This window comes from Podarcis filfolensis, assembly GCF_964270895.1.
Source record: "Podarcis filfolensis genome assembly, chromosome: 2".
NCBI classification, from domain to species: Eukaryota; Metazoa; Chordata; class Lepidosauria; order Squamata; family Lacertidae; genus Podarcis; species Podarcis filfolensis.
This window is the reverse complement of record NC_139605.1, coordinates 114,868,722-114,891,971: the sequence shown is the minus strand read 5'-3', so window position 1 is coordinate 114,891,971 and position 23,250 is coordinate 114,868,722. Positions and strand designations below refer to the sequence as shown.

The 23,250-nt window shown below is 42.1% G+C and overlaps 3 protein-coding genes and 1 long non-coding RNA gene across 21 annotated transcripts in view; 3 read left to right on the top strand and 1 right to left on the bottom strand.

Moving 5' to 3' along the window:
- Positions 1-23,250, top strand: part of LOC310755853 (homeobox protein Hox-D3-like) — a 152,083-nt gene that overhangs the window by 5,512 nt on the left and 123,321 nt on the right. For 2 of the 15 annotated variants that reach the window (XM_083599212.1, XM_083599201.1), the window contains exon 1: positions 21,006-21,167. The exons of 12 other annotated variants lie outside the window; for them this stretch is intronic. In XM_083599212.1, coding sequence (XP_083455338.1) covers positions 21,148-21,167 — 20 coding nt within the window. In that variant the 5' untranslated portion in view covers positions 21,006-21,147. Of the gene's footprint in view, positions 1-20,654; positions 21,168-23,250 lie in introns of those variants that run through there. One more of the 15 variants, XM_083599205.1, reaches the window with a different exon arrangement.
- LOC310755985 lies at positions 3,587-9,857 on the bottom strand. Of its 2 annotated transcripts, XR_014544602.1 has the most exons (3): positions 7,695-9,857; positions 6,122-6,197; positions 3,587-4,510 (listed from the first exon to the last, which is right to left on the bottom strand). It is a non-coding gene; the product is annotated as an uncharacterized lncRNA (long non-coding RNA). The 2 variants fall into 2 exon arrangements; XR_014544603.1 differs by lacking the exon at positions 7,695-9,857 and having other exon boundaries at positions 6,122-7,344.
- HOXC6 (homeobox C6) lies at positions 9,867-12,708 on the top strand. Of its 3 annotated transcripts, XR_014544595.1 has the most exons (3): positions 9,867-10,539; positions 11,362-11,867; positions 11,900-12,708. XR_014544595.1 is itself a non-coding variant. In XM_083599508.1 (2 exons), the coding sequence occupies exons 1-2, from the start codon at positions 10,140-10,142 to the stop codon at positions 11,694-11,696; spliced, it is 711 nt and encodes a 236-aa protein (XP_083455634.1). In that variant the 5' UTR covers positions 9,867-10,139; the 3' UTR covers positions 11,697-12,708. The 3 variants fall into 3 exon arrangements, 2 of the variants coding, with proteins under 2 accessions (XP_083455634.1, XP_083455633.1); XM_083599508.1 differs by having other exon boundaries at positions 11,386-12,708; XM_083599507.1 differs by having other exon boundaries at positions 11,362-12,708.
- Positions 15,167-16,758, top strand: HOXC5 (homeobox C5; the record flags this gene model as incomplete). The annotated part of the gene is made up of 2 exons (XM_083599506.1): positions 15,167-15,812; positions 16,544-16,758. The coding sequence occupies exons 1-2, from the start codon at positions 15,284-15,286 to the stop codon at positions 16,756-16,758; spliced, it is 744 nt and encodes a 247-aa protein (XP_083455632.1). The 5' UTR covers positions 15,167-15,283.

The window sequence follows — 23,250 nt, the reverse complement described above, 5'->3', positions numbered from 1 at the left end:
GACGTGTTTTTGTGCTGGTTGAAGAGATATGAATCCCTTTCGATATTTGCCTGTTGTCCAATGTTATTTGCTGTGCCTTTTCCTTTAGCCTTCTGCAACAACCACCCTCTCCTCTCTCCCAGGATTGCCCATACAATACACATTTTAATGTATTGATTTAGTCTTTAAACTGACATATTGCCGTTGTTCATAAACTCAGAACGTTGGAGCTGATCTAAAAGGAGGGAATATAAGAAAAACTGATTTATATTCCCTGCACTTTACAGACCAAACAAGAAGAAATGAATGGCTCCTTTTATCTATAACATCACCATAGACGAGGGATCATAGTGAACATTCCCAGGCATTATTGACACACAGGTCCAGGAAAGGGGGCGGGGGGGGGGGAGAGAGAGACAGACTACATCCAGGAGCAAAATCCGATACTGTGATAGTTAACGTTGGCCCCCGCACGTAGCTTTTAATCCTTGGTGCGTGTCATAAACAGGGCAGTAAATGTGAAAATTGAAAACCACAAATGTGACACGGTAATATAAATCACACACATATATATTTATTAAGGGGAACGAGTGCCATAATAAAAACAATTGGAAGAACATTACAATTTTACAACAACTGCAATATCAATAATACATTTCTTTACAGCAGCAAAACCGTATCAACAACAATAAAAGCAACCACCACTATCTATGTACCTATTTTTCAACCTAGAAAGAGAGAAACGGGGCGGGGGAGGGAGCAGCGGCTGGAGGTGGGGTGAGAGTGGGGAATGAAAAAACATAATGAGTCAAACTTTTTTTTTTTAATGACAACTTCAGTAACTGTCGTAATAATGCACCCTGAAATCGTGTAATATATACCAATTTGCATTTCATTTAGGAGAGAGAGCAGGCAGGCTGGCGGTGTGCGCATGAGCAGCTGGGAGTTGGAGGGGGAATACGTACAATTAGGATTGCTTAAATCTGTGTTCAGAGTTTTTAAACAAAAAATAAAATAGCAGAAGTAGGCGGCCACGTTGCTTAGAATAAATATGGTCTGGCTGCAAAGTAGCAGCTGCTAAGCCCTGACCTTGTTTGTGGAAAGGATAGGGCGAGTTGGGAGAGAACTTCACTTTTCAATGATTTTGTTGTATGTGCCTCTGGTTTTTAATTTTCATTTTAATTGCGTCTGGGACTTGGCTTCCTACACTTTACATTTTAGCACGCTTTGCGCTGTATTGGCCCGCGGAACTGAGAGGCTGTCTTGGGCCTATGGTGATGCGGATATTTTCTGGACCTTCCCTTAAGTGACAAACGTATTTAAGCTCCATGAGTTACAATGAGAGATTATTTACGCACGTGCTTAATTAACTCTGGCTTTGAAATCAGTAGGTGTTGAACGTTCCTCACTTTCCCCGGATCGTGTCCATACATTTGTGTGATGCATTTTTTATTTGTAAAAATGGGGCTGGCTGAAATAAACAAAAACTTTACACAGGTTTTTTAAAAAAGGAAAACAAGACTGGGTCTTAAGGCCAAAATTAAAAATAAAATAAAATCACGTCCCAGAAGCAAAAGGGAGAGAAAGTTACATTTTGAAGGGGGAAATGCGGGGGAGGGGGGATAGACATTGATGGACGAAAGAATGGTACCTGTGAGTCAAAAGACTACGTGGTCTAATAAATAAGATGTGATATAATATGTTATTATATGTCTCCCGTACATATGAGATATGGGGCGTTTGTGTGCGTGCATGTACATTTCAACATTGTAGACACCGGTCTCTTGCAGAGTGCAACGAAATATCATAATTTCAGCATCACATCCCGCTATTTGGTTGAATTGAAATGTGCAACCCTGAGGATGGGTTATCTTCAGTCGGATGCCAGGAAATCTGGGGGCGCGGTCGGTTCTGTGTTTATATTTTATATGCTGTTCTGCATAACTGTTCGTGTACCGTGGAGGGAAGTTGTGGATATAGAGGATTAAAAAAAACGAGAAAGCACGTGACAGTTTTGATTCCTGGAATTGCTGATCAGATCTACTGGATCCACTGGCGTTTCTTGAGGTTTCTTGAGGTTCATCTAATGAACACAATTTACAGTTGTTGTGGGTGAGGTTGTGCAGTACACGCCGCTGTCCCGACTGTATAACATAAACGTGTCATGAGAAAGAGAACCCACAAAGCAATAAAACGTAGCGGGTGCAATCCAGCTCCGTGAAAACCCACTGGATTTTCTGCCGTTGATTTCGATGAGATTTGTGCATTTGCCCCTAGACACAAGCTGGACTGCGTTTAGCGTGACCCCAACTTTGGCGCAAGGCCGCCTCCTGTTTTCCCAATAAATTAACAGCAGGTAATAAGTTTAGACCGTCCGGATTTAGATCGAAACAGAAAGGCCTATAAGGCGAGCCAGACCTTCCTAAAACGTAATACAGTAAATAGGAAAGACGTTCTGCTGGTTTTAACTGCAGTGGATTTCATGAAACGCGGAGAGGATCGGAGTTTTCCTCCAGCAAAAGAGCACGGCGGTGGTCAACCCTTGAAAGTAAACTCCGCCGGTACTAATGAGACTTTACTACCTAGTCTATCATGATGTTCGAGCAGATGGGGGTACAATTTTTTACATTCCATGTTCTCCTTGATTTAAGCAATCACGGACGTTGCCTGAGCGTATGCGCGCGCTCACCTTTCTCTCTGCATAGCCTTTTTAATAGGGGTCCTATTTTTCTCTCCGCCACCGTCCCTTTCTTTTAATTGCTGCTTTCTTTTTGTTTACTTGTTTTGTATACTGCCACCAAGTGACTGAAACTTGGCAAGCCAACAATTTTGCAATTTGGTCTCTCTCTCTCTCTCTCTCTCTCTCTCTCTCTCTCTCTCTCTCTCTCTCTCCACCTCCCCCTCGCACTTTTGTAGGATGGGTGCGAGAAAGCTAAAGGGGCGCAAACACGCGCGCACACAAAATAATAACCCTATTTCACGACTGGAGAGTCAAAATGCTTGGGAGAAAGAGAGGGGGGAGAAGAGGACGACTGTTGTGCCATAAAGGCCGGAATCTCAGGGTCTTTTACTACTTCCAAGCGACGACAGTCTCCTCCCCTCCGTTCCTGTTGCTGCCTCGTAAACAAGCCCCCCTTTGCGCTGGTTGGACAGTTTGGAACTTTTAAAAAGTTTGGTCTCTTCAAAGCTATTTGGAAGTCGGCTGTTTGAGGGGTTGAATTGGACATTCGGTGGAAGTTCCTCGGTGGCTTGTTCTGTTGCTGTTTGAGGCGGCAATCTCCCTCCTTCTCCCCCCCTCTCCCCCCCCCTTCATTTGAGAAGGCTGAGTTTTAAATCACTTCCAGTGTTCATGCATTCATAAAAATAGATAAGGCCCGTCAGCTGGAGGACGCCACTCCCGTCCCCACTCCGGGGGGGGGGGGGAGAGAGAGAAAATGAGTGTATTTAAGCAGATCCAAAAATACTAAACTGTCGCCCCATTAAAAGTTACGCAAATGGATTGCATTTCCCAAAGTGCAACAAATATTGCCTCTCCAAATATGTAGCTTAATAGTAAGCGATCAGCTATTTAAACACACACACACACACACCCCATTAAGGCAACTAATACTGTGTCCTGACTTATTATTTATTTTATTTTCTTCTCCCCCTTCTTGTTCTTCTTCCTGGCGTCCTGAGATTAATTTTTCCTTCTCCCCCACCCCCATGTGCAAACAATAAAATGAAATAAGAACTCATAGATAATGACAACCATTCCTCATCATTGAATTATTCTTCCTGAACGTATTAAAATCGTATTCTTCTTTGTTTAATCTCTTCGCGGGCGTAAGTAGTTGCTTATATCCATATTTTATGTTGCTCTATAATATCACGCTTTATAATTTTTAAGCCGGTAGCTATTCTCCATGACAACTCGGCGTGACGTCACGACCGCAACTCTCTTGAATGTCAAAAAGGAAGGAGGGGGGGTCATTGTAGGGAACATTTCCGTGCCATAAAACGGAGTAATCCAAGTCAACCATAAAAGTTCTCTAAACTGAACATCCTTTGGTGAAGTTTGCAGGGCTATCCGACCGTAATAGACATTACACAGTAGCAAGCGGAGAAGAAAACTCGGGGAGGGAGGGGGGGAGAGACTCTTAATTGGCCCAATCACCCAATAATATCTTTACCTCCTGTACTGTCAGCATAGGGACACATCATATAGTTTCAAAAATCCCATTGAATATTACAGGGAATAAACAGGGATAAAGAAAAGGAAAATTCGAAATAACTTCTAAGTTGGACAAGCTGTCAGTTTCCGCCGCTGCCTCCTAACCCCGTTACCTTGGACCTTTGCTGATTCAGAGGGGAGGGGACTCTTTAATTGGCCAAGACTTAACTTATAGAACTATAGTGGTGGTGCGGGGGTGGGGTGCGGGCAGATACAGAAGCAACGTAGTTACTTGAAAACGATTGACCAACGTGAAGTTCCGTTTATAGGAGGCCGGAAGGTTTCCAGTGCTGGAAAGCGGGGGCTTCACCAAGACATCTAGAATGAAAGAAAAATAGACAGATAAATAAGTGTATACATACATACATACATACATACATACAGCAACCTACCAACAACTAAATAAATAAGAGAGACACATAACACAGCGTGTATAAGTTAAGGCGTCCACAACAGGTTGACTTGGGGGAGAGGGCGGGGTCTACGTAAATGCCTAATAACGTCAGAAAAGAACTTGAATCTTAATAAAGTGCGGGTGCCCATTTATTTCAAACGATATTGAGCCTATTCCTCTCTCCACCTCCCACCCGTTATTTTGCCTATCTTAGAGGTGTGTTTTGACACTCTCCAGGATTCCCAGCAACACCACCCCATGATAAATCGTAGCCCGCCATTCACCCCCAAACCCTACAAACGCATATATCTGCACCCCAGTTTGAAGCCATTAGAATTCCTTTCCAGCAATATCATTTGGGTTATGACATTTCCAGTATAAAACGTTGCCAGCTTTTATATATATATATATAAAAGCTCTCTCTCTCTCTCTCTCTCTCTCTCTCTATATATATATATATATATATATATATATAAACACACCCCCTTTGGCTTTTTTTGTTGGTTTGATGGGATTCCTCACCTCCCCCACCCCACATGCGGCAGATCATACGGAGTGGGGTGGCTGCGTGGGGCAGCAACCCGAGTTTCCTGAAAACAGAAAGTTATAAACGGCTTTTTCATTAGTCATGGAGCCATAGCAGTAAGACCACAAACAAATCAGGACTTGCACTTTTTCTCCCTTGCAGCCAAGAATATTGCAGGCCGAACCGCAGAAGCGGTGCTTATGTGACAAGACGCAGGGGGGCGGATGTTTTTCGAAGGTGCAGGGCAAAAGCAAGACAATATGCATAAAGGGAGAAACCTCCCGATTGCTATTATTACTAATTATTGACAATAAGAATTATTTCTATGGAAGGTAAATTTCCCCAACTCTTCCCTTTCTGCGTATTTTAAAATTATTATTTTTTTGTCAACCACTTTAGTATAAAGTTTAAGTAATATCATGACATAAACTGGGTGAAAACTCTGAGCGAAACTAGCAGTCCGAAAGTTAAGATTATCAAGATGTGATTACTGTAACAGAAAGGAAGACTCAAAACAATGCAAACGCATCGGTCAGGCGCATTTGACTCCTGGCATTTACGCGCTACATATACTGCTTTTTTCTTTTATTTTCTGTCTTCTTCTCATTATCATCCTCATTATTATTATTTAGTTATTTACCGGCAGAGGGAACATTTGATTAAGAAGGTTATTCTGCAGGAGCAGGAATAACTGGAGTGCAAGCGCTCTAAATAAATAATTACAAGGCAAGAAGCTCTAGCCTGCAATAACTGTCAAGTCTAAAAAGGCCGAGATAACATATATAAGGTGAGATCAGCTGAAATTAGATATCCAGTTAAAGGTACCACGTGGATTTAAGTACAACACCTTAAAAATACGTGTTTCTTGTGCGCAAAATTACTGGCCTCGTTGTCTGCTTATGTCGTTCTGTTTATCTCTCTTTCTTCTGTTTTCCATACTGCTCCATACACAAATAATTTTAAAAACAAAACAAAGGTAAAAGCAAATCGCCAAGTGTGGCTGTCTTACTTTTGAAATGCATGCGTTGCACGAAAAACACATACGCTCCATCTACACAGATCCAAGACCAATTTGCCTCTTCATCCTATAAATGGTACACAAATGAGGACATAGCTGTAGAGTCTGGAAGTCTATACATAGATATAACTACACGTTATAAACAAGCCCGCGCGTGTTTGCTGAGCGGTGTGTGTTTAGAGGGGGGGGGGGAGTTCTTATCAATCTATCAGGGAATAATAAACTATTCCAGACAAGAGTGCAAGCTAATCCAACACATGAACAGTAAACAAACGTATTTGACCCAGGGCAACTTTGGTTGCATATTTAAAGCTAACCAGACACAACCTGCATTTATGAATAAGCAGTTTTCTACACCTAGGCAACAGACTGGGTGAGAATTTGTGAAGCGCTCTCTCTCTCTCCCCCCCCCCCCTTCTTCCACTTGCATTAACGGTCTCAGATGAAAACCCTTGCCATTAACGCCCAAGAAAAATCCACTCTCCTCTCGAAACAAACAAACAAACGAGTAAACAAACGCTTCCGAATTTGCATTCCGCATCACACGACAGGATCAGAATCTGACAACATTTTACTTGGGCTGCAAGAGAGAGGGGAGCCAACGATAGCTCTTATTTCCTTTCCACAATTAGTGGGGATGGAAAACACATGTGTGGAGTGTGCATTTTTGAAGCCTTCCTCTAAATCAGTTCATCAATTCGCTAATTAAAACGGAGAGAGAGAATGAGAGAGAGAGAGGGGTCTAACGAAGCATATTTTTCTTCTTTAACCTCGGTGTGGGGGTAAAATCCGGGGGTAAAAACACAAAAAAGAGAAAACAGCCTTATGAGCGAATGGATGTTATTGCAGCTTTCTGTGAGCTCTTTAACTCCAGGGGGCGGGGAGGGGGGGAAAGAGACCCCAACTGCTATACAAGAACTACTCCAGGACCTGCGCATATTTTCACTGCTGTGTAGCAGTTTTAATAAAACATCTGTTCTTGCTTCTGCTGATGAGTTTACATAATTGTTTGCAGACCAATTTAACCAGAAAAAGTCCTACACATTTCCCTGTGTTGTTTTCTTTTTTTAAAGGGGGGGAGGGAAGAGTCGTCTCCTTTGATCAAATACATTATAAGAACCTTAATAATAACTTCTCCCCATATATATATATATATATATATATGTATGTAACACTAAAATATTAGGAATGTAACTACTAGAACGCTGAGTCTAGTATATATACAAATTTTCCAGCGTCTTCTTTCTCCCAATCCAACCAGCACTTAAGAAAGGTTCTATGTTGGGTTTCTTCGCGCCAGCTGTTTTCTCTTCCCTATAATTCGACCAGACTTCTAAGTCTTCTCTTCTGTTTAGAAAAGTAATAAAACACTTCACTTTCTCCACTCGAAATCACTTGGTACTCACCAGATCCCTCCAAAACAGCTCTCTAGGACTTCTGCAAGGCCACCCCTCCAAACCCCAGCCCCTTTGCATTTGCAACCATCCCATAAATTTTAAGGGTCTGAGATAAGGATTATTATAACACTAGAACAATGAATATACTTTTGGTGAATCGAAGCTACCAAGAAAGACGGCCTTCTTCTTTTTCTCTTTCTCATTCCCACACACCTTGAAGTTCTACTATTAAGACTACTTTTAATGTAGTCTTAATCTACACTGAAGTATTTTTTAAGATACTATCCAATCTAAACACAAACACACGAGGGAGGGAGGAGTCTCTCTCTGTTTGTGTGTATTATCTAACTCCCATTAAAGGAGAAAGGAAAATATCTACCTTCTATCAGTTCAGATTGATTGTGCATGGAAACCTACACACACACACACACACACACACACACACACAGAATGACTTTGAAAACTAGTGATATTAATTGCTTGCAGTTACCATGAGCTTCACTGAGCTCTGCTTGTCTGCCTGTCTCTGTTTATCTACTGACCTACCAACCTACCTACACGTACAGACACATTGGTTGCATTGTTATGTATATCTCTAAGTGTGTGTGTAGTGGGGTAATGTTTGGGCCCTTTTCTTCCCTCTCCCATTCTCCTAGTGATTGTATTTCTCTGCCTATGGATTATCCGGTGTAATGTGCTAAATAGCTGGGATGCCTCAGGAAAGCAAATACTATTTTCAAAATCGGTATGCTAGTAAAATTGTCATGTGTACCAGCCTTAAATGTGTACACGTTGGGATGAGAACTGCTGTAGGATGGAAAAGCCATGTCCATTTAAAAGGGAGGGATGCAGGCTAGAAGCTTAATAACAAGCTACCCACTCTTTTGCTTTCTTTTTATCTTCCCTGATTTATTTTTTTTAAGAAACTTTATTTTTTTTCCATACTGACACTCAAGGAACGCTTAACGTTATACAAGATGAATACTTCAGCCCTCTTTTTGTCAGTTGCAGTCTCGTTTATGGTTTTATTACTACCATTGATTACTTTGCTTTGTTGCACAGAGGAAAAAGATCATAAAATCCTTTGGCATCCGGGTTCCACTTAGAGCAGGGGTGTGTGTGTGTGTGTAGGGGGGGGTATGTGGTCCCCTTCTTTCTCAACTAAAACCTTCATCCAAAAGAGGAATGTTAGAAGTATTGATTCATTACGACCAAACACAATGAGAAATATTCCAAGCTTTCCAGAAAATCGACTGGTTCTACCTTTAAAATCACTAAACAAAAGCTTCCTAACATGCCCATGGAAATAAGGCCAGTGTTTCTTAGTCCTAATTGAATTTTTAAATAGCAAGCCAATGGAATGATGTAGGAGTCTTGCTATATTTACAGATCAGCAGGTATATTTTACTTTTAAGGAACAATTTATGGCACTGGATTGAAATTAAAATTAGATTAGCTGTCTTCATTTCAATTAGTGTGTCGGTGCAAATCCACCAGAGGAGTAGAATGTAATCCACTCTCTAATCTAACTAAATATTTCAAGGGAAGTTTTCCAATCAGCTACAAATATCTGGAGTCGTAAATTTCTTTCTTCCTTTCTCTACCTCTTTCTGTTTTTGCAAACGTAAACACGAGGGGCTCTTTCTAGCAAACACCATTCCAAATGCAAAGGTAATGCTTTGGGGGGGATGTTGATATTGCAAATGTAAACATTGCCATAGCAGTCTCCAGCTCTGAAAAAATGACAAAGCAAATATTCAATAGTGAAACATACAAATGTGCTGCTGCTGCTTCTTCTTTTTAATTCTAACGTGGACTCTGAATTTTGATTATATATATAGCAACAACCCACCATCCTGTAAAGTTCTTCAAATTCCAGAGTACAGGAATGCTCTAAAAGATACAGTATCTGCCCAGCTGTCACCTGGTCTCCTCTCCTTGCTTTCAAGATTGTATTATAAAGAGCACAAGCACTTGATTCCACATTTATTGACCAACAGTAAATTAGTGGAGGAAAAGAAAATTTATGGTTTAATATTTTATGCACACTTGAGATTTATGACTATAATTTCTGAGCTATTTGGTTGCTAGGTATTAAGGAAGCATATTCAACAGAATAAATATCCTGATTCCTGATCTCCATAACCATTTGCCTTTTCTTTTTTTAATAAAAAATCACCTAAAGCTCTATTTGGGTTGTGAAATTTAAAGAAGAAGTCTTTCTTTCTTTCTTTCTTTCTTTCTTTCTTTCTTTCTTTCTTTCTTTCTTTCTTTCTTTCTTTCTGTGCCCCTCCCTCTTCATCCCTCTCCCACTCCCTCCCCCGAACCATACTTACTATTTCCCCCCTCTTCTTCCAAACCATCTTATATTTAGAATTTCGAGACTTACTTTCAATGCATACTTAGTTTCAACTGGGGAATCAACACAAGCAAAAGCAATTTTTCCGTGTCTTGACATCTAGCTTCCTATTGGCTCACAACGGGTCAGCTGACTTTGTCATTTTGTCTGTCCTGGAGTGGAGCCGTCCCTATAACAATCTAGTTCAGACTACAAACTGGAGACAGAAATAAATATTAAAGAAATCATACAAGCCAGGTATAGGGGGGAAGATATGAATTCCTATTTCACAAACCCGTCGTTGTCTTGCCACCTCACCAGTGGTCAAGAGGTCCTGCCCAACGTGGCGATCAATTCCTCTGCTTATGACCCTGTAAGGCATTTTTCAACTTATGGAGCAGCGGTTGCTCAAAACAGGATCTATTCATCTCCTTTTTATTCACCGCAAGATAATGTTGTGTTTAGCTCCAGTCGGGGACCATATGATTACGGATCTAATGCCTTTTATCAAGAAAAAGACATGCTCTCTAGCTGCAGGCAAAATTCTATGGGACACAATACACAAACTTCCATTGCACAGGATTTTACAAGTGACCAAAACAGGAGCACATCCCAGGAACAGAAAACTAGCATTCAAATATACCCGTGGATGCAGCGCATGAACTCCCACAGTGGTAAGTTTTACAGCTTGCAGAGATAAATTAAATAAACTGAACCATCTTTACGACCGTCTCCCTAGCAGAACAGGCTCAGCTACTTTTTATGGCCCCATAAAAACAATAATATAGCTTCCTCACAGTTGCCGCTACAGGCCTTTTATTTGTTAAGTTGTTGCAAGCGAATATGGCTTGTTATGCTCTTTCTAATTAAAAGACTTCGAGAGTGTAAAATATCTATAATAAAGTGCAATCAGCTCTGATTTTTTTTTCCCTTGGAGGGGGTGGTGGAAATAAGGTGTAGAATAGAAGTGATGTGTTTTGATTATTTTTTAAAAAAATGTATTTTCCCTGATAGGTGAGATAGGGCATTTTTATTAAGGCAAAAAAATTGCAAAGTGTCTTGTCCAATAACAGGTCCAATAACAGCTGGGGGATTTATGAAGTAGCTTGACTTCATAATATATGGAAGGAGTGTCTATTCCTAGTAATTAAAGCAGCATTGGAGTAAAATCTAATTGGATTTTTTTTTCAAGTTTGCAGAAATAATTAAAACAACACATTCTGAATCTTTGCAAATAAGATAGGAACATGCTTTCAATTAGACACCCCCCATCCTCCATGTGTGCTGCATGATTTTAATGGGTAGTAAGACTAAGGCACAGAATTAAATTGTGCAGTGGGTTGGGGGGGGGGGGAGTTGGTCGGTGGATGACAATGAAGACTGAGTGTGGAGGGTGGGGTTGGGGAAAGCCTGGCTGACGGTCTTCGTTGTGTGTCTGTGTTTTTTTTATGTATTTACGCATTTTATTTTCAAATCTGTTAACTAATCGTTTTTAGTTTGTTTCGTTTCCGAATCCATAGGGGTCGGCTATGGAGCAGATCGGAGGAGGGGGCGTCAGATCTACTCGCGTTACCAGACCCTGGAGCTGGAGAAGGAGTTCCATTTCAATCGCTACTTGACGCGGCGAAGGAGGATTGAGATCGCCAACGCTCTTTGCCTAACTGAACGCCAGATCAAGATCTGGTTTCAAAACAGGAGGATGAAATGGAAAAAAGAGAGCAATTTGAGTTCCACCCTGTCTGGGGGAGGTGGCGCTGGAGCAGCTGCAGATAGCTTGGGCGCAAAGGAGGAGAAAAGGGAAGAAACAGAAGAGGAGAAACCAAAGGATTGAAAACACTGACGGTGCTGCCAGATCCCTCTCCCTTCCCCAACACACACACACACATTCGCACACGGTCCCTCTTCCTCTTCTTTCTCGGTCTCTCGGTCTCTTTCTCTCTCGCCCCCACTCCCAGTTTCTCCTTTTCATTCTCTGTTACCACTGGCACAATCTATACATTTGGTTGTATGAGAGAGAGAGAGAGAGAGAGAAAGAGAGAGAGAGAGAGAGAGAGAGAGAGAGAGAGAGAGAGAGAGAGAGATGTGGACGTGGGAGACCTCCCCTCCCCCATCTCCTCCATCTCTCCAGCAGTGATGCACCCACTTTCATAACTTTCTTCTTAAGGAACTCATCAAGCCCCCCTCCAACCTCACCAACCCCCCCTGCCTTTGCATCCGAGCCCAGCTATCTACCTTTGCATAAAGACTGTATTTAATGCAAACCCCTCCACCACTACCACCACCACCCGCCATTCCTTCTCCACTTCCCTAGACAGAATAGTTTTGCTTGCAAAAAGGCAGATCCCCCTGTAGGGGCTGCTTTGGGTTGCGTTGAGATCAACCATGTCAAAAAGGCACTCTATGCAGTTTCGCTTCCAAAACGATGATAATTATTGTGGTGGTGGCGGTGATGTAAGTGGGGGGGAATTGAATTGCCTACCCCTGTGAAAATATTTCCTTCCATGCCCACCTTCTCCCACACCTCCAAGCTATGTCTACCTAAATATAGCATTTTCCAGAGTAAACTAATTGTATTTAAACACTACCTGAGGTCATTATGCATTCTACAAACTGTGACAGTTTCTGTGTGAATATTTTTAGCTGTATTTGTGGTCTCTGTATTTATATTTATGTTTAGTACTGTAATGTTCAAGCAGTATAAACGTGAATGGAATTCTATAGCAAGTAGGAGGAAATAAATAAATAAATCTTGTGTTACACTCTCTAACATCATGTATAAAGGTCACGTCCAGAGGACTATGGTTGAGTATTTAATAAAAACTGGATATTATTTTTAAAAGTTACTTGAATGGTTTCTGAAATTCAGTTGGGGGAAGATCTCAGGTGAAAGAGTTTTGCATCAGCCACCACGGGTTCCGTGCGTGAGAATGCTCCATTTTTAGATGCCAGTATTCATGATCGCCTGTCAGCACGACTCTCGGCATATTTAGTCGGAAGTAAACAGGATGGTGGGCGGATATAATTTACTTCCAGTTAGGTATCCTTAAGTATATATATAAATATATATATAATGAATATCTATAGCCCATCTTGCTGCGTTTCATTTCGCGCTTTCATCCCTGAAAACTGCATGAAACCCCAACTCTCAGAGTGTTAAAAGCTCAGACATTTTATTCCCTAATTCTCGAGGCCAAATAATTGCTTAAAAACAAATGCATTTATTTATTTATTCTTAAATTAAAGCTGCCAATGGAAACTAGACTCCCAGGGCACCCCTCTCTAGATATATTTATTTCGAGGTAGCAGAGTAGTGGGCAGAAATATTTTTATGTTTTATTGCAGACGCTTAGAAGGCGCAAAGGCGCGATTGACAATAGCCTAGTTTGCAGTGAGCACATCAACATTACATTGTGGCTTAGGCTCAGGAATTGCCCTCTGCTTTTATGTTTAGCTCAGAGGCATCTTTTCAACCAGGTACAAACGTTCGAGAAAGTAATCCTGTCTTCTGGAGGCATTCACTGCCTTGGGAACCTTTGCTACTCTTTGAACATTTTGCACTAAACTATCAGGTTTCGATTAAACAAAAGAAAATGCCAGCAACCCCCCAACAAGACGATTCCTTACCCCCGCTTGTCCGTAAAATTTGGAAGGCTTTAAGAACATCTCTCTTTAGATATGCCACAAAAGCCTAGCACATGTAGTAAGTAGAGAGATCATATAAATTTCAAATGCAAATATATGCAACATAGAGGACGGGAATGCAGGTAACAATATTTAAGAGATTTGCTCCCGTATTTCCAAATGTCCCTCTGCCATAATTGAGCTAAACATTAAAATAAGGACCAAACATAAGCGAAGGGTAATATAAGGACTTTTAAAAGGGCCACTGAAATTAAAAGTTTATGTTTTATGTTAAAGCTGCCCCCCCCAAAAAAGACCACGTAAAACTGAGGTGGTAAAAAGATGAAATGATATATTTATAACTCACATAGGTATTCCAATGTTATTTATTTTATCCTATTCTTTAAAAAAGTTTAATAAGTGGGAAGGAAAATCTTCTCTGTTTCCAACTGTTTCGCTAAACACCCCGGCGGAAGGGAATATATTTCTCAAGAGAAACCGGCAGATCCACCCTCATGTTTGCAAGCAGGAATTTGCAGTGAGGAAGGGGAGCCTTGGCACATACCTTCACCTGCCTGATATCCCCCTTTCCAAGCTTTTTAAAGAGGCGTCTCACGTGCCCACAGACATACAGACACCAAAAAACAAGGTGAATGTTTATTCATTCGCCCAAGGTACAAAGCTGATTTATGGGGAGGCTGCGTTGATTCATAACCTCCAGTGAACACACACACCCACCCCAACTCCCAAAGATACTGCACTCCACATATACAGAGAGATATACAAAGAACAGAAGATTAACACAACGTAGGTTTAAATCTGCTGCTTTAAATCTGCTGCACGCACCTAGTCATAAAAGCAGTTCCATGCGACCAGTTATATATGCATCCATGTCAACAATGCAATGTATGCATGTGCATAAAGCATAAAGCGTACAGAGCACACTGACTTTACTTCCTGCAGCATATCCCACTTACACCTACATATGTATTCTCTGGTGTACCGAGTAACGCTAACCAAGGGAATTCGAATCCAGGACTTGTCTCCCTGGTTGCACTCAGTGCAGATGCAATCTCGATTGCATTAATTGAGAATATGCGTCTGTTTACACTGAATCAAGCGAGCAGGCTCATATAAGGCTGCTGCGCGGGCGCGCACACACATGTGCATACAACACGGAATATCCGGCCTACACAGAAGGAAATGTTTTTACACGAGGACGCGTCCCAAGGCCATATTTTACACCACCCCACATCAAGGGCTGAAAATTTCCTATGAATCGCTGTGGACGGGAAATTAGCTCTTGTCTTCCATCCCAACGAAGGCTTAGGGGCTGTTTGTGCGAGTTGTTTCACACCCATAAGCCTCGAGCGTTAGGGAAGGGTAGTATTTTTACGAGACGTCATACCCCAGACCCAGCACCAGGTGACGCTATAGTCTCATTGTCTCGGTGTTTTGAGTGTGGGGCCTTTTTTTTTTTTTTTGTTTCGTTATGCCAACATATCACATACGTTTCTCGGGCTTCCATCAATAACCTCCTGGGGTCATCAAGCCAAATTTATGACTGGCCAACACCGTCACGTGATTCTATTTAAACATCCCATATTTGGGCAGCGCACATAGAATAAAGAAAAGAAGAATCTCCACCTATAAATTCTGCACTTTAGAGAACAAAAAACCCTGAACTTCAAAAGGGCCACAAATCAAGCCTAATCAAAGGGGTGTGAGAGGGAGAGAGAGAGAGAGAGAGGGAGAGAAAGAGAGAGAGTGGGGAGGGAAAAAAATATAATTCCTGACATGAGTTCCTACGTAGCCAATTCGTTCTATAAGCAAAATCAAAATGTTCCTGCCTATTCCATGCAAAGTTATGGGAATTATGGATCTGTGTCTGAGGTTCAGTCTTCCAGGTATTGCTACAGTGGGCTTGATCTGAGCATTACATTCCCTTCATCTGGGGCTGCCAACTCTCTGAACGGTGTGGACATGTCTTCAACCCCCAGACCTAACCCCGACCGACCTTCCTGTACAGTCATGGGATCTGCAGGGCACACTTTAGGCAGAGACGACCAGACCTCTCTAAACCCAGGAATTTACAGTCAGAAAGCTTGTGGCACCACCACAGCCACCAGCAGCAACAACAACAGTACGCCGTTGGAAGATAGATCTAAGAGCAGTGGGGAAATCAAGAGTGAACCGGTGCAAACAGCTCAGCAAAGCGGGCAGTCCATGCACCAACAGCAGCACCACCAGCAACAGCAACAGCAGCAGCAGCAGCAGCAGCCACCACAAATTTATCCGTGGATGACCAAACTACACATGAGCCACGGTAAACTTTCGCTTCTCGATTTTGTTTCACAGGATTTGCCTTGGTTTTATAGGCCATACGGGGCAAATAATAAGGGGGAAAAAACCTGGGGTCGTAAATTTTACGACTAAGGCATCAATTGCTCGTAAAACTGTCCACTAAAAGGCTTAGAGGCGATATACGCCCAAATTTATGACGGCATAATTGGATCATAGAAACAAAACGGGTATAAAGGCAATATTCCATTTTTTTGTTGGGGGGGGAAAGAAGGGAAGAATTTTTTTAAGGGGGAGAAATAACTTGGAAAGGCTCGCGTTCTTTAAGAGGAAGGAGAGAGGGGCTTAGGAGTTTTTTCAGACCTTACCACATCATTCCATAAAGTCAGAAGTTTTGCCTCCTTCCTAACCTAGGGAAATGGGCGACTTGATCTATTTCCCTCCTTTCTTATAGATACACTTCTTCGTGGTTTAAAGGGAGAACACTTCTTTAGGGACTAACCTTAGCTTGAACCCAAAACTTTAATGAGAAAGTGTTGGAAAATGCCCCTCCTCTATTTAGCATTAAATATATTAAAAATGTATTCTGGGTAGAACCAAGAAATCTCTCTCGGCCCCCCCTTTGATACCTTTCGCTTTCCTATACCCTTCTTTTTCTTTTTCTTCTTCTATTATTATTTTTATTTTTATTATTATTATTATTATTATTATTATTATTTTAGCGGGTTTTTTTATCCGATGTCTTTTGTCTTCCAGAAGCAGATGGCAAACGTTCCAGAACCAGCTACACTCGCTACCAAACTCTGGAACTAGAGAAAGAATTTCATTTTAACAGATATCTCACCCGCCGGAGGCGCATAGAGATCGCCAACAACCTATGTTTGAATGAGAGGCAAATCAAAATATGGTTTCAAAACCGGAGGATGAAATGGAAGAAAGATTCCAAATTGAAAAGCAAAGAGTCTCTCTAGGTAGAAATCCGGGCCAAGGGTTGGGCGGGGAGAGTCAGTTCACATTCACAAGAGTTGCTGTTGTTGTTGTAGCCTACCTTGAGAAAAGTTTTCTTTGGTAGGTGGGGAGAGGAAAAGGGCGGGTGGGGGGGGGAAGGGTCGCAGACTGGACTGAACTACATACTCTAACAAATCTATCAGACAAAGGCGTTCTCTTATTAGTATGCAAACAGACCCTTTAGCTTTTCAGCTAGAATTCAGTGTACAGCTCGCTGGAGGGTTGGTGGGTTTTGTTTTGTTTTCCACCACACCACTCTAACCTGTGTCCCCTTAAATTGGGAGGAAATATGTCGGCCAAATGAAAACCAAGCCAATGGGCGACATTTGAGAGGTCCTTTTATCTAAAACCTATATCTCTGTCTATAAAAGATTACGCTGAAGATCAGAATAATACGCTTAGGAAACCCAAGTCCAAGTTATGCATAAAAGAGGGGCTCCTCAGGACTTTTGGAAAGTCCCGAGGCCCCGATCCTTAAACGTCAGGCTTGGAAGTAAATCCCGTTGTGAAAGGCGTGGGAGTTTACCTCTGTGTCCAACGCGGTGGACGGGCGACAAACCTGTTGTGAGCACTTATTTCTCAACCAGTCCCACTGAACGTGGGGGGGACTTCCTTCCGAGTAAACGTGCATAGGATCGGGCTGCACGATCTAGGTGTGTGAGAATGTTTACTTCTGGTGTGGATGGTGAGTTTCCACACAATGTAGTTCCCTAGATGCACTTAACCTGAAACGTGGGGGGTGGGGTGGGGGTGATTTGTTATTGTGTTTTGTTTTGGGTTTTTTTTAAAAAAAATATGCTCGCTGTGAGGTGTGTCCTTCTGGGGTGGGGTTGTTTCATTTTATTATTCAACCCCCCTCCTCTCCGTTGACTTATTTTTGTATTATTTGCATATGAATGAAAAGCGAATGGACTATGAACGAATCTGCTTGACCATCTCTCCTAGGAGATATTTGTGCAAAAACATTAAAGCACTCTTGGGGTGGGGGCTGGTAAGGATGTGTGTGCGTGAATTCTCCCGACTTAAATATTCCTGTGTATTTATTGGTTGCGTAATTAATGTAGCTTTGCAAAATAATAATAACGATAAGAACAACGCTGAACTCTTATACAAATGTATACTTTTTGTTTACATGTAGCCCTTTTTATTCACCTCCCCCTTCCTTCTCCCCGATGTTGTATTCCATATATTTATTGGTTGTAATATCATATGTGAAAGGCCATGGAACATATACAGTATATTTTGTCATATTGAATAAATGCTAAAATAATAAATAAATCAACACCTAAGGCCAATTTTGGAGTGCGGGAGAAAAACGTATATGAGGTGCCTTTGCTTGAGCGCTGTCTCCAAACCCGCACTTCCACTGTTATTTTGCTGTCAATTGTTTTCAAATATATAAATATGTAAAACGAGAACAAATCCCCGTCAGTCTGAGGCACGAGCCATCCAAAGTTCAGCACTTGTGAAGTCATATTGATTTCAGTGGGAGAGTTTAGCACAAACCTCTTGCAATGAAATCGATGGGACTTCCCAAGCGCTAAACTTTGGATGGAACAAGCCTCTGGAATGAAGCTCAGAATCCCATTCAACGCAATGAGATTTACTTGAAACGCAAGTTGGAAGTAAGCCCCATTGAGGCGGGGGAACAATTTCAAGCAAGGGTTGCAGTGGAAATCGGTCAAAGCCTAGTGTTTAACTTCGGATGGGCTATGGGTTGGGTTTTTATGTATCTTATGTCGCCCCTGCTGCGTCCCCAATAAAAGAACTTTGGGTGATGTGTACTCAGTTGTAGGTCTCGTCACAAGCTTTCTGGAGTGAATGCTTCTTTTTTGAGCTGTTGAACAATTCTTGACCTGTCCTAGTGTTTGAACAACATAGTTCTGGGTTCTTCAAAAGTCCTCCAAAGGTCTTCGTACGATCGCTTTGTTTCTTTCCCTGATAATTCCTTCCTTCAGTTTACAATAATCTAATAGTCCAGATGCAGGCAAGACTACCTTTCTAAATAAGATTGCCTTTTTAACCCTGTAGAACAGAATTACCGGGCTAGGCTCTCGGCCCCTCCCTTCAAACAACTTTCCATCGACATTAAGTGAAAGTTGTGCAAGAACTGGGAGATTTGTGAAGGCAGTAGGTCTTTCTGAGACGCTGTGTGTATGTGTGATCACTAGAACAAGTACGACTGAGTTGGGCAGAGAATGGTAGGATTTAACCCTGGGCTGCGCAAAACTTCAACGTGTGGTTTATAAAGCACGATATTTGCGAAAGTTTCTCTGGTTTAGGTGCAATATAAGAAAGCTAATAGTCCTCTACTCCTTTTGAAACCTGTAATCTCTTTCTATGCGTTTAAAGATGACTTCTATGCCCGTCTATGATTTCTTCTTCTTCTTCGTCCTCTTCTTCATATAGTAGTGTTATTGGATTCAGTAATGTAGGAGTTTGGGGCTATGCATGTACAGGCCTGTGGAGATTTGGGAGGGATAAAACTGTGCATGTATATTTCACGTATGTGTGTGTTTCACCAGACACACACCAACTATCTCTCACACAGTCACACACACCGGAGGTCATGCCTGAGGTGTTTTCGGAGCTATTTACAGTACAAACGCTTGGGAGAGACCCTCAATGGCTCAATAAACCTTTATAGTATTTCCTTTACACATTTCAAACAATGGAGCCATTTCCTGAACCTGAAAACAAAAGTTTATTTTAATGACAGTGGAAGCTCTTAAGGATAAAACTGGCTTTACCTCCTAAGATTCCCAGCTTTTCATGGAGTCCCTCTGACTTAAATAGTGCTCTATTTCTGAAGTTTATTGATATCTTATTATTGTAGTTATTATTTAGTGTCCTCTTTGAGAAGATCAAATAATACTGTCACGAAGGCGATGACAATTTATGTTATGGCAATTTTACAGTCCACTTGAAAGTTTCCTTTCCCTCCCCTTTCCAGGCTTAACTTGTCATATGATTTGATTTTACGCAAATATCAGTCAAATCATGTAACGGAGATCAAAGCACTGGGGTTTACTCTATTCCATTTTTGTTTGATCCAAGAAGAGCCTTCCTTATTGTCTTGTGTTTGCAAATCATGTGTGCCTTCCCAGGAGTATCAGCAGCAGCAAAAACAACAACAACAACAACAACAAAAAATATTGGAACATTCTCTGAGCATTTAAATGTATATATGTCATCTTGATGTTTGAAAATAATAAGCTACCCTGTGTAAATCTATGGAGTGTTTATTGAGGCACCGAAACAGACTTGGCAGATCTTGATAGCTGTGCACTGAAACCAAAGGTGGTTGTTTTTACATCTGTTTCGTTCTATTTGGTCTTCTCTGCTCACCCCACCCCTAAACCGTGGTGTTTCCTTTCCCTTTAGTCGGAAGTCTGCCAGGGAATAATTGGGTTTGACAGGTTAGAATTAACAAAATCAGATGTTCTATTGTTTTATCTTAAGGCGGGGGGAGAGAAGCCTTTACGCACATAGTAGTCCAAAACTTTTCCATTATCATAACGCAAGCCAGTCGGTTATATATACAGCCATATATATATATATATATATATATATATATATATATATATATATATATATATATATACAGCCTTGTGAATAATTGTGCGTTTATCCAGCGAACAACGTGGGTCTATTTGGGCCTCTTCCCTGTCTTTTTAAAAAGTAATTTTTCAGGACTGATTAATATTTGGTTGTTGGGCTTGTCATTGACTTTTGCTATTCAATATCTAACAGCCCCCCTCCTTTTCCTCTTTCTCCTGCTTTTCAGTCCGTTCCTAAAGAAGTCTTGCAAAGCCAAGAAGGAAATGAAACATCGCTTACCTTTCACTGTCATCCGTGTCAACACAGTGGGGACTTTAAAAAGGCCTCCAAACAAGAAAGGGAGGGCGAGGGAAGGGGGAAAAAATGACAGACCCAAAGTTCCAGTGTGTGTGCGCGTGTGTGTGCTTTAAAAGAGAGGATGAAAAATAATAACAATAATAATAATAATAATCCAGGACTTTTTGAGCCAAGGCTTTGACTATCCCTGAGAACATTAGCAGAAATACCCATGGCTTCTAAGTGAATTTAGTAGTTTAAAACTTTTGAAGGTTATTTATGTGGATAGCCCAAAGCAAAAGCCCTGAATGGCTCTCGGTGAGCACGTGATGTCATTAAACTAAGTTTTATGGTTTGGGGGAGCTGACATACCCACAATATATTTACATCATATATAATCTTAACTGTCCACCATCGCAGCTGCTGGAGCTGTTTAATGCTGGGACAGTGGGACAAGGCAGTTAGTGCGGATTACGACGTCTTGGGCTGCTGTTAGGGAAGGCACATCTTCCCAAATGGATCCCTGGCGAGATCAGTAAGTTAATTTCTTTCCCCCGCTTTTTTTTTGCGCTCTCCTCTCCCCACGCCATCCCCTCCCAGCTTCTAACACGGTATCCAGCTTTCTTGTGGAGGTGCGGGTGAGGGGTGGGGGGGAGAGGAATTCAGTTGCACCTTGGCTACGAAGTTGGGGGAGGGGTGAAAGTGTGGAGCGTAAGGTTTTTTCCTCCAGGGTGATGGAGGTGGTGGTGTGGGGAAGCTTTCTGGAGCGCACGTCGAGAGTGGCGGTTATCAAGAAGCAAGATCAGACCTTTGTTCCCCTTCCTGACTTCCTCGGGGCTTGTGGAAAACGAGATAAGGACCCAAACCTTCTTCTACTTAGTTAGGCAGAGGTTGACTCATTCCCTTCTTCTCCCACCCGCTTTCGACACCTCTCTGAAGACGCTCGAGATCTGATGGGGTGGTGGGAGTTCCCCCCTCTGAACAGAAACTTTCGGTCAAAATGTTTGGACTGCCTCTTGCAGCTGGGTTGAGAGATACACTTAAATGTCCCCGGGTACAATACTTGCTTAATGGGTAGAAGAAAAAAGAAGTTTGTGTGGTGGCGGCGGCGGGGTAAAGTGCATGCGCGCTGGAGTTGGGCTGAGACGTTGGCTGCTCTGTACGCATCGCGGGTGTTGGCAGGTGGAATGGAGTAAGGTTGAAGCTAGGCCGGAAAGTCTGGCCAGATCTTTGTCCTAGGGAGAAATGAAGGGAGGGGAAGGAAGAGAACGCTGGAGTAGACCATGAGAGGAGTGTGTATATGGGTGTGTGATAAATATATTTCCCACCAGCGTTGCATAAGTCCGTGTATACATTATTTGTACGTGTGTGCGTGTGAGTCTCATTAACGTAACTGCCACTACGATTCAAGGGGTAGCTTTTTCTAGCCAGTGAATCTTTTTTCCCCTGGTGGTGAACTGGATGATCCGGTTGAAATTTGGCCTCAGTGGCCTTAGGCAAGGCACTATAGATCTACCAGTCCACCTGCGGTCTGGGGATAAGAGCAGCGATGTTGGAATAGCAGTGACGTGGAGCACCTTGCACGCTCAAAAAGCGCTGTGCAAATGCTGTTATAATCCTTCGATATATCCTTGCACTGTCCCCAGTTTAACCCCGAAGATGTTCTTTCTCAGTTCTGTTGTTGCATTGATGGAATTCACTTATAATGGCAGGCTGGTGCCTAGGAAAGATTATCAGTTAAGTTTCCTCGGAGTGCCATATAGCTTTGGGAGATTCTCCATAATTCCATACTGATAGGCCAAATCTTGATCGGATGGTGTCTTCCTGCATGGACTTTCTGGGAAGTTTATGGTTTATTTTGATAGCTACTGGTCTGGCAATCAGTCGCAATTTACCTAGGCCAGAGAGAGAGAGAGGGAATGCAAGTGTCTTACCCTTACCAATTTGGCGATGTAGGTCTGGAGCAGATCTTTGTGACTAACTGTGTTTAAAACTCAGGTGCAACTGACACATTGCTGTCATGCCCAATGAGCAGAGAAACTATCGTTGGGATATCATCCAACTCATCCTTAACACAGTTCCCGATCCTCAGCCCCAACTAGCAACAGCACTGAAGTTAAAGGCAAAAAGGAGTTACATTGTGGCTTTTCAAAAGTTTCTTTGGCTGGTTGGTTCGTGACATTGTGGCCCAGTTATCCAAGCAACTCCATACCAGACAGAAGGCACCCTGTATTTTGTGGCAGTCGCCTCGCTTGGTTTCCTAAGGGTTGGTGCTGGTGACAGTCATCAGCAAAAGTTGAACTGGGAAGCTGACTAGGGTGTTCAATGGGATGATAGGAAGGTCACAGAGGGGAGAGGAAAGCAGAATTTTGTAAGCCTCAGAGAAAGCTTGAACACAAGCTACCCAAAAGGACGTCGGCACAATCCACTTAGGCAGTGTAGCGGATAGACAGACCTTCATAAATGTCAACCACTCCGAGGTTCTCAGTAGAACTATTGAAGGACATTCGTCGCCTTCCAACAACATCTTCAGGACAATGAAGAAAGTCTCTTCTGAACACATGGGAATGAAAAAAGAAAGCACACCCTTTTCTTCATTTCCCTGTGCAAACAACGGA

Excerpts from the sequence above, each read along its gene's own strand:
- HOXC6 (XM_083599507.1), top strand. The coding sequence starts at position 10,140 with ATGAATTCCTATTTCACAAACCCGTCGTTGTCTTGCCACCTCACCAGT. Across the intron at positions 10,540-11,361 it reads GCGCATGAACTCCCACAGTG|TTTGTTTCGTTTCCGAATCC; the intron begins GTAAGTTTTACA and ends AATCGTTTTTAG.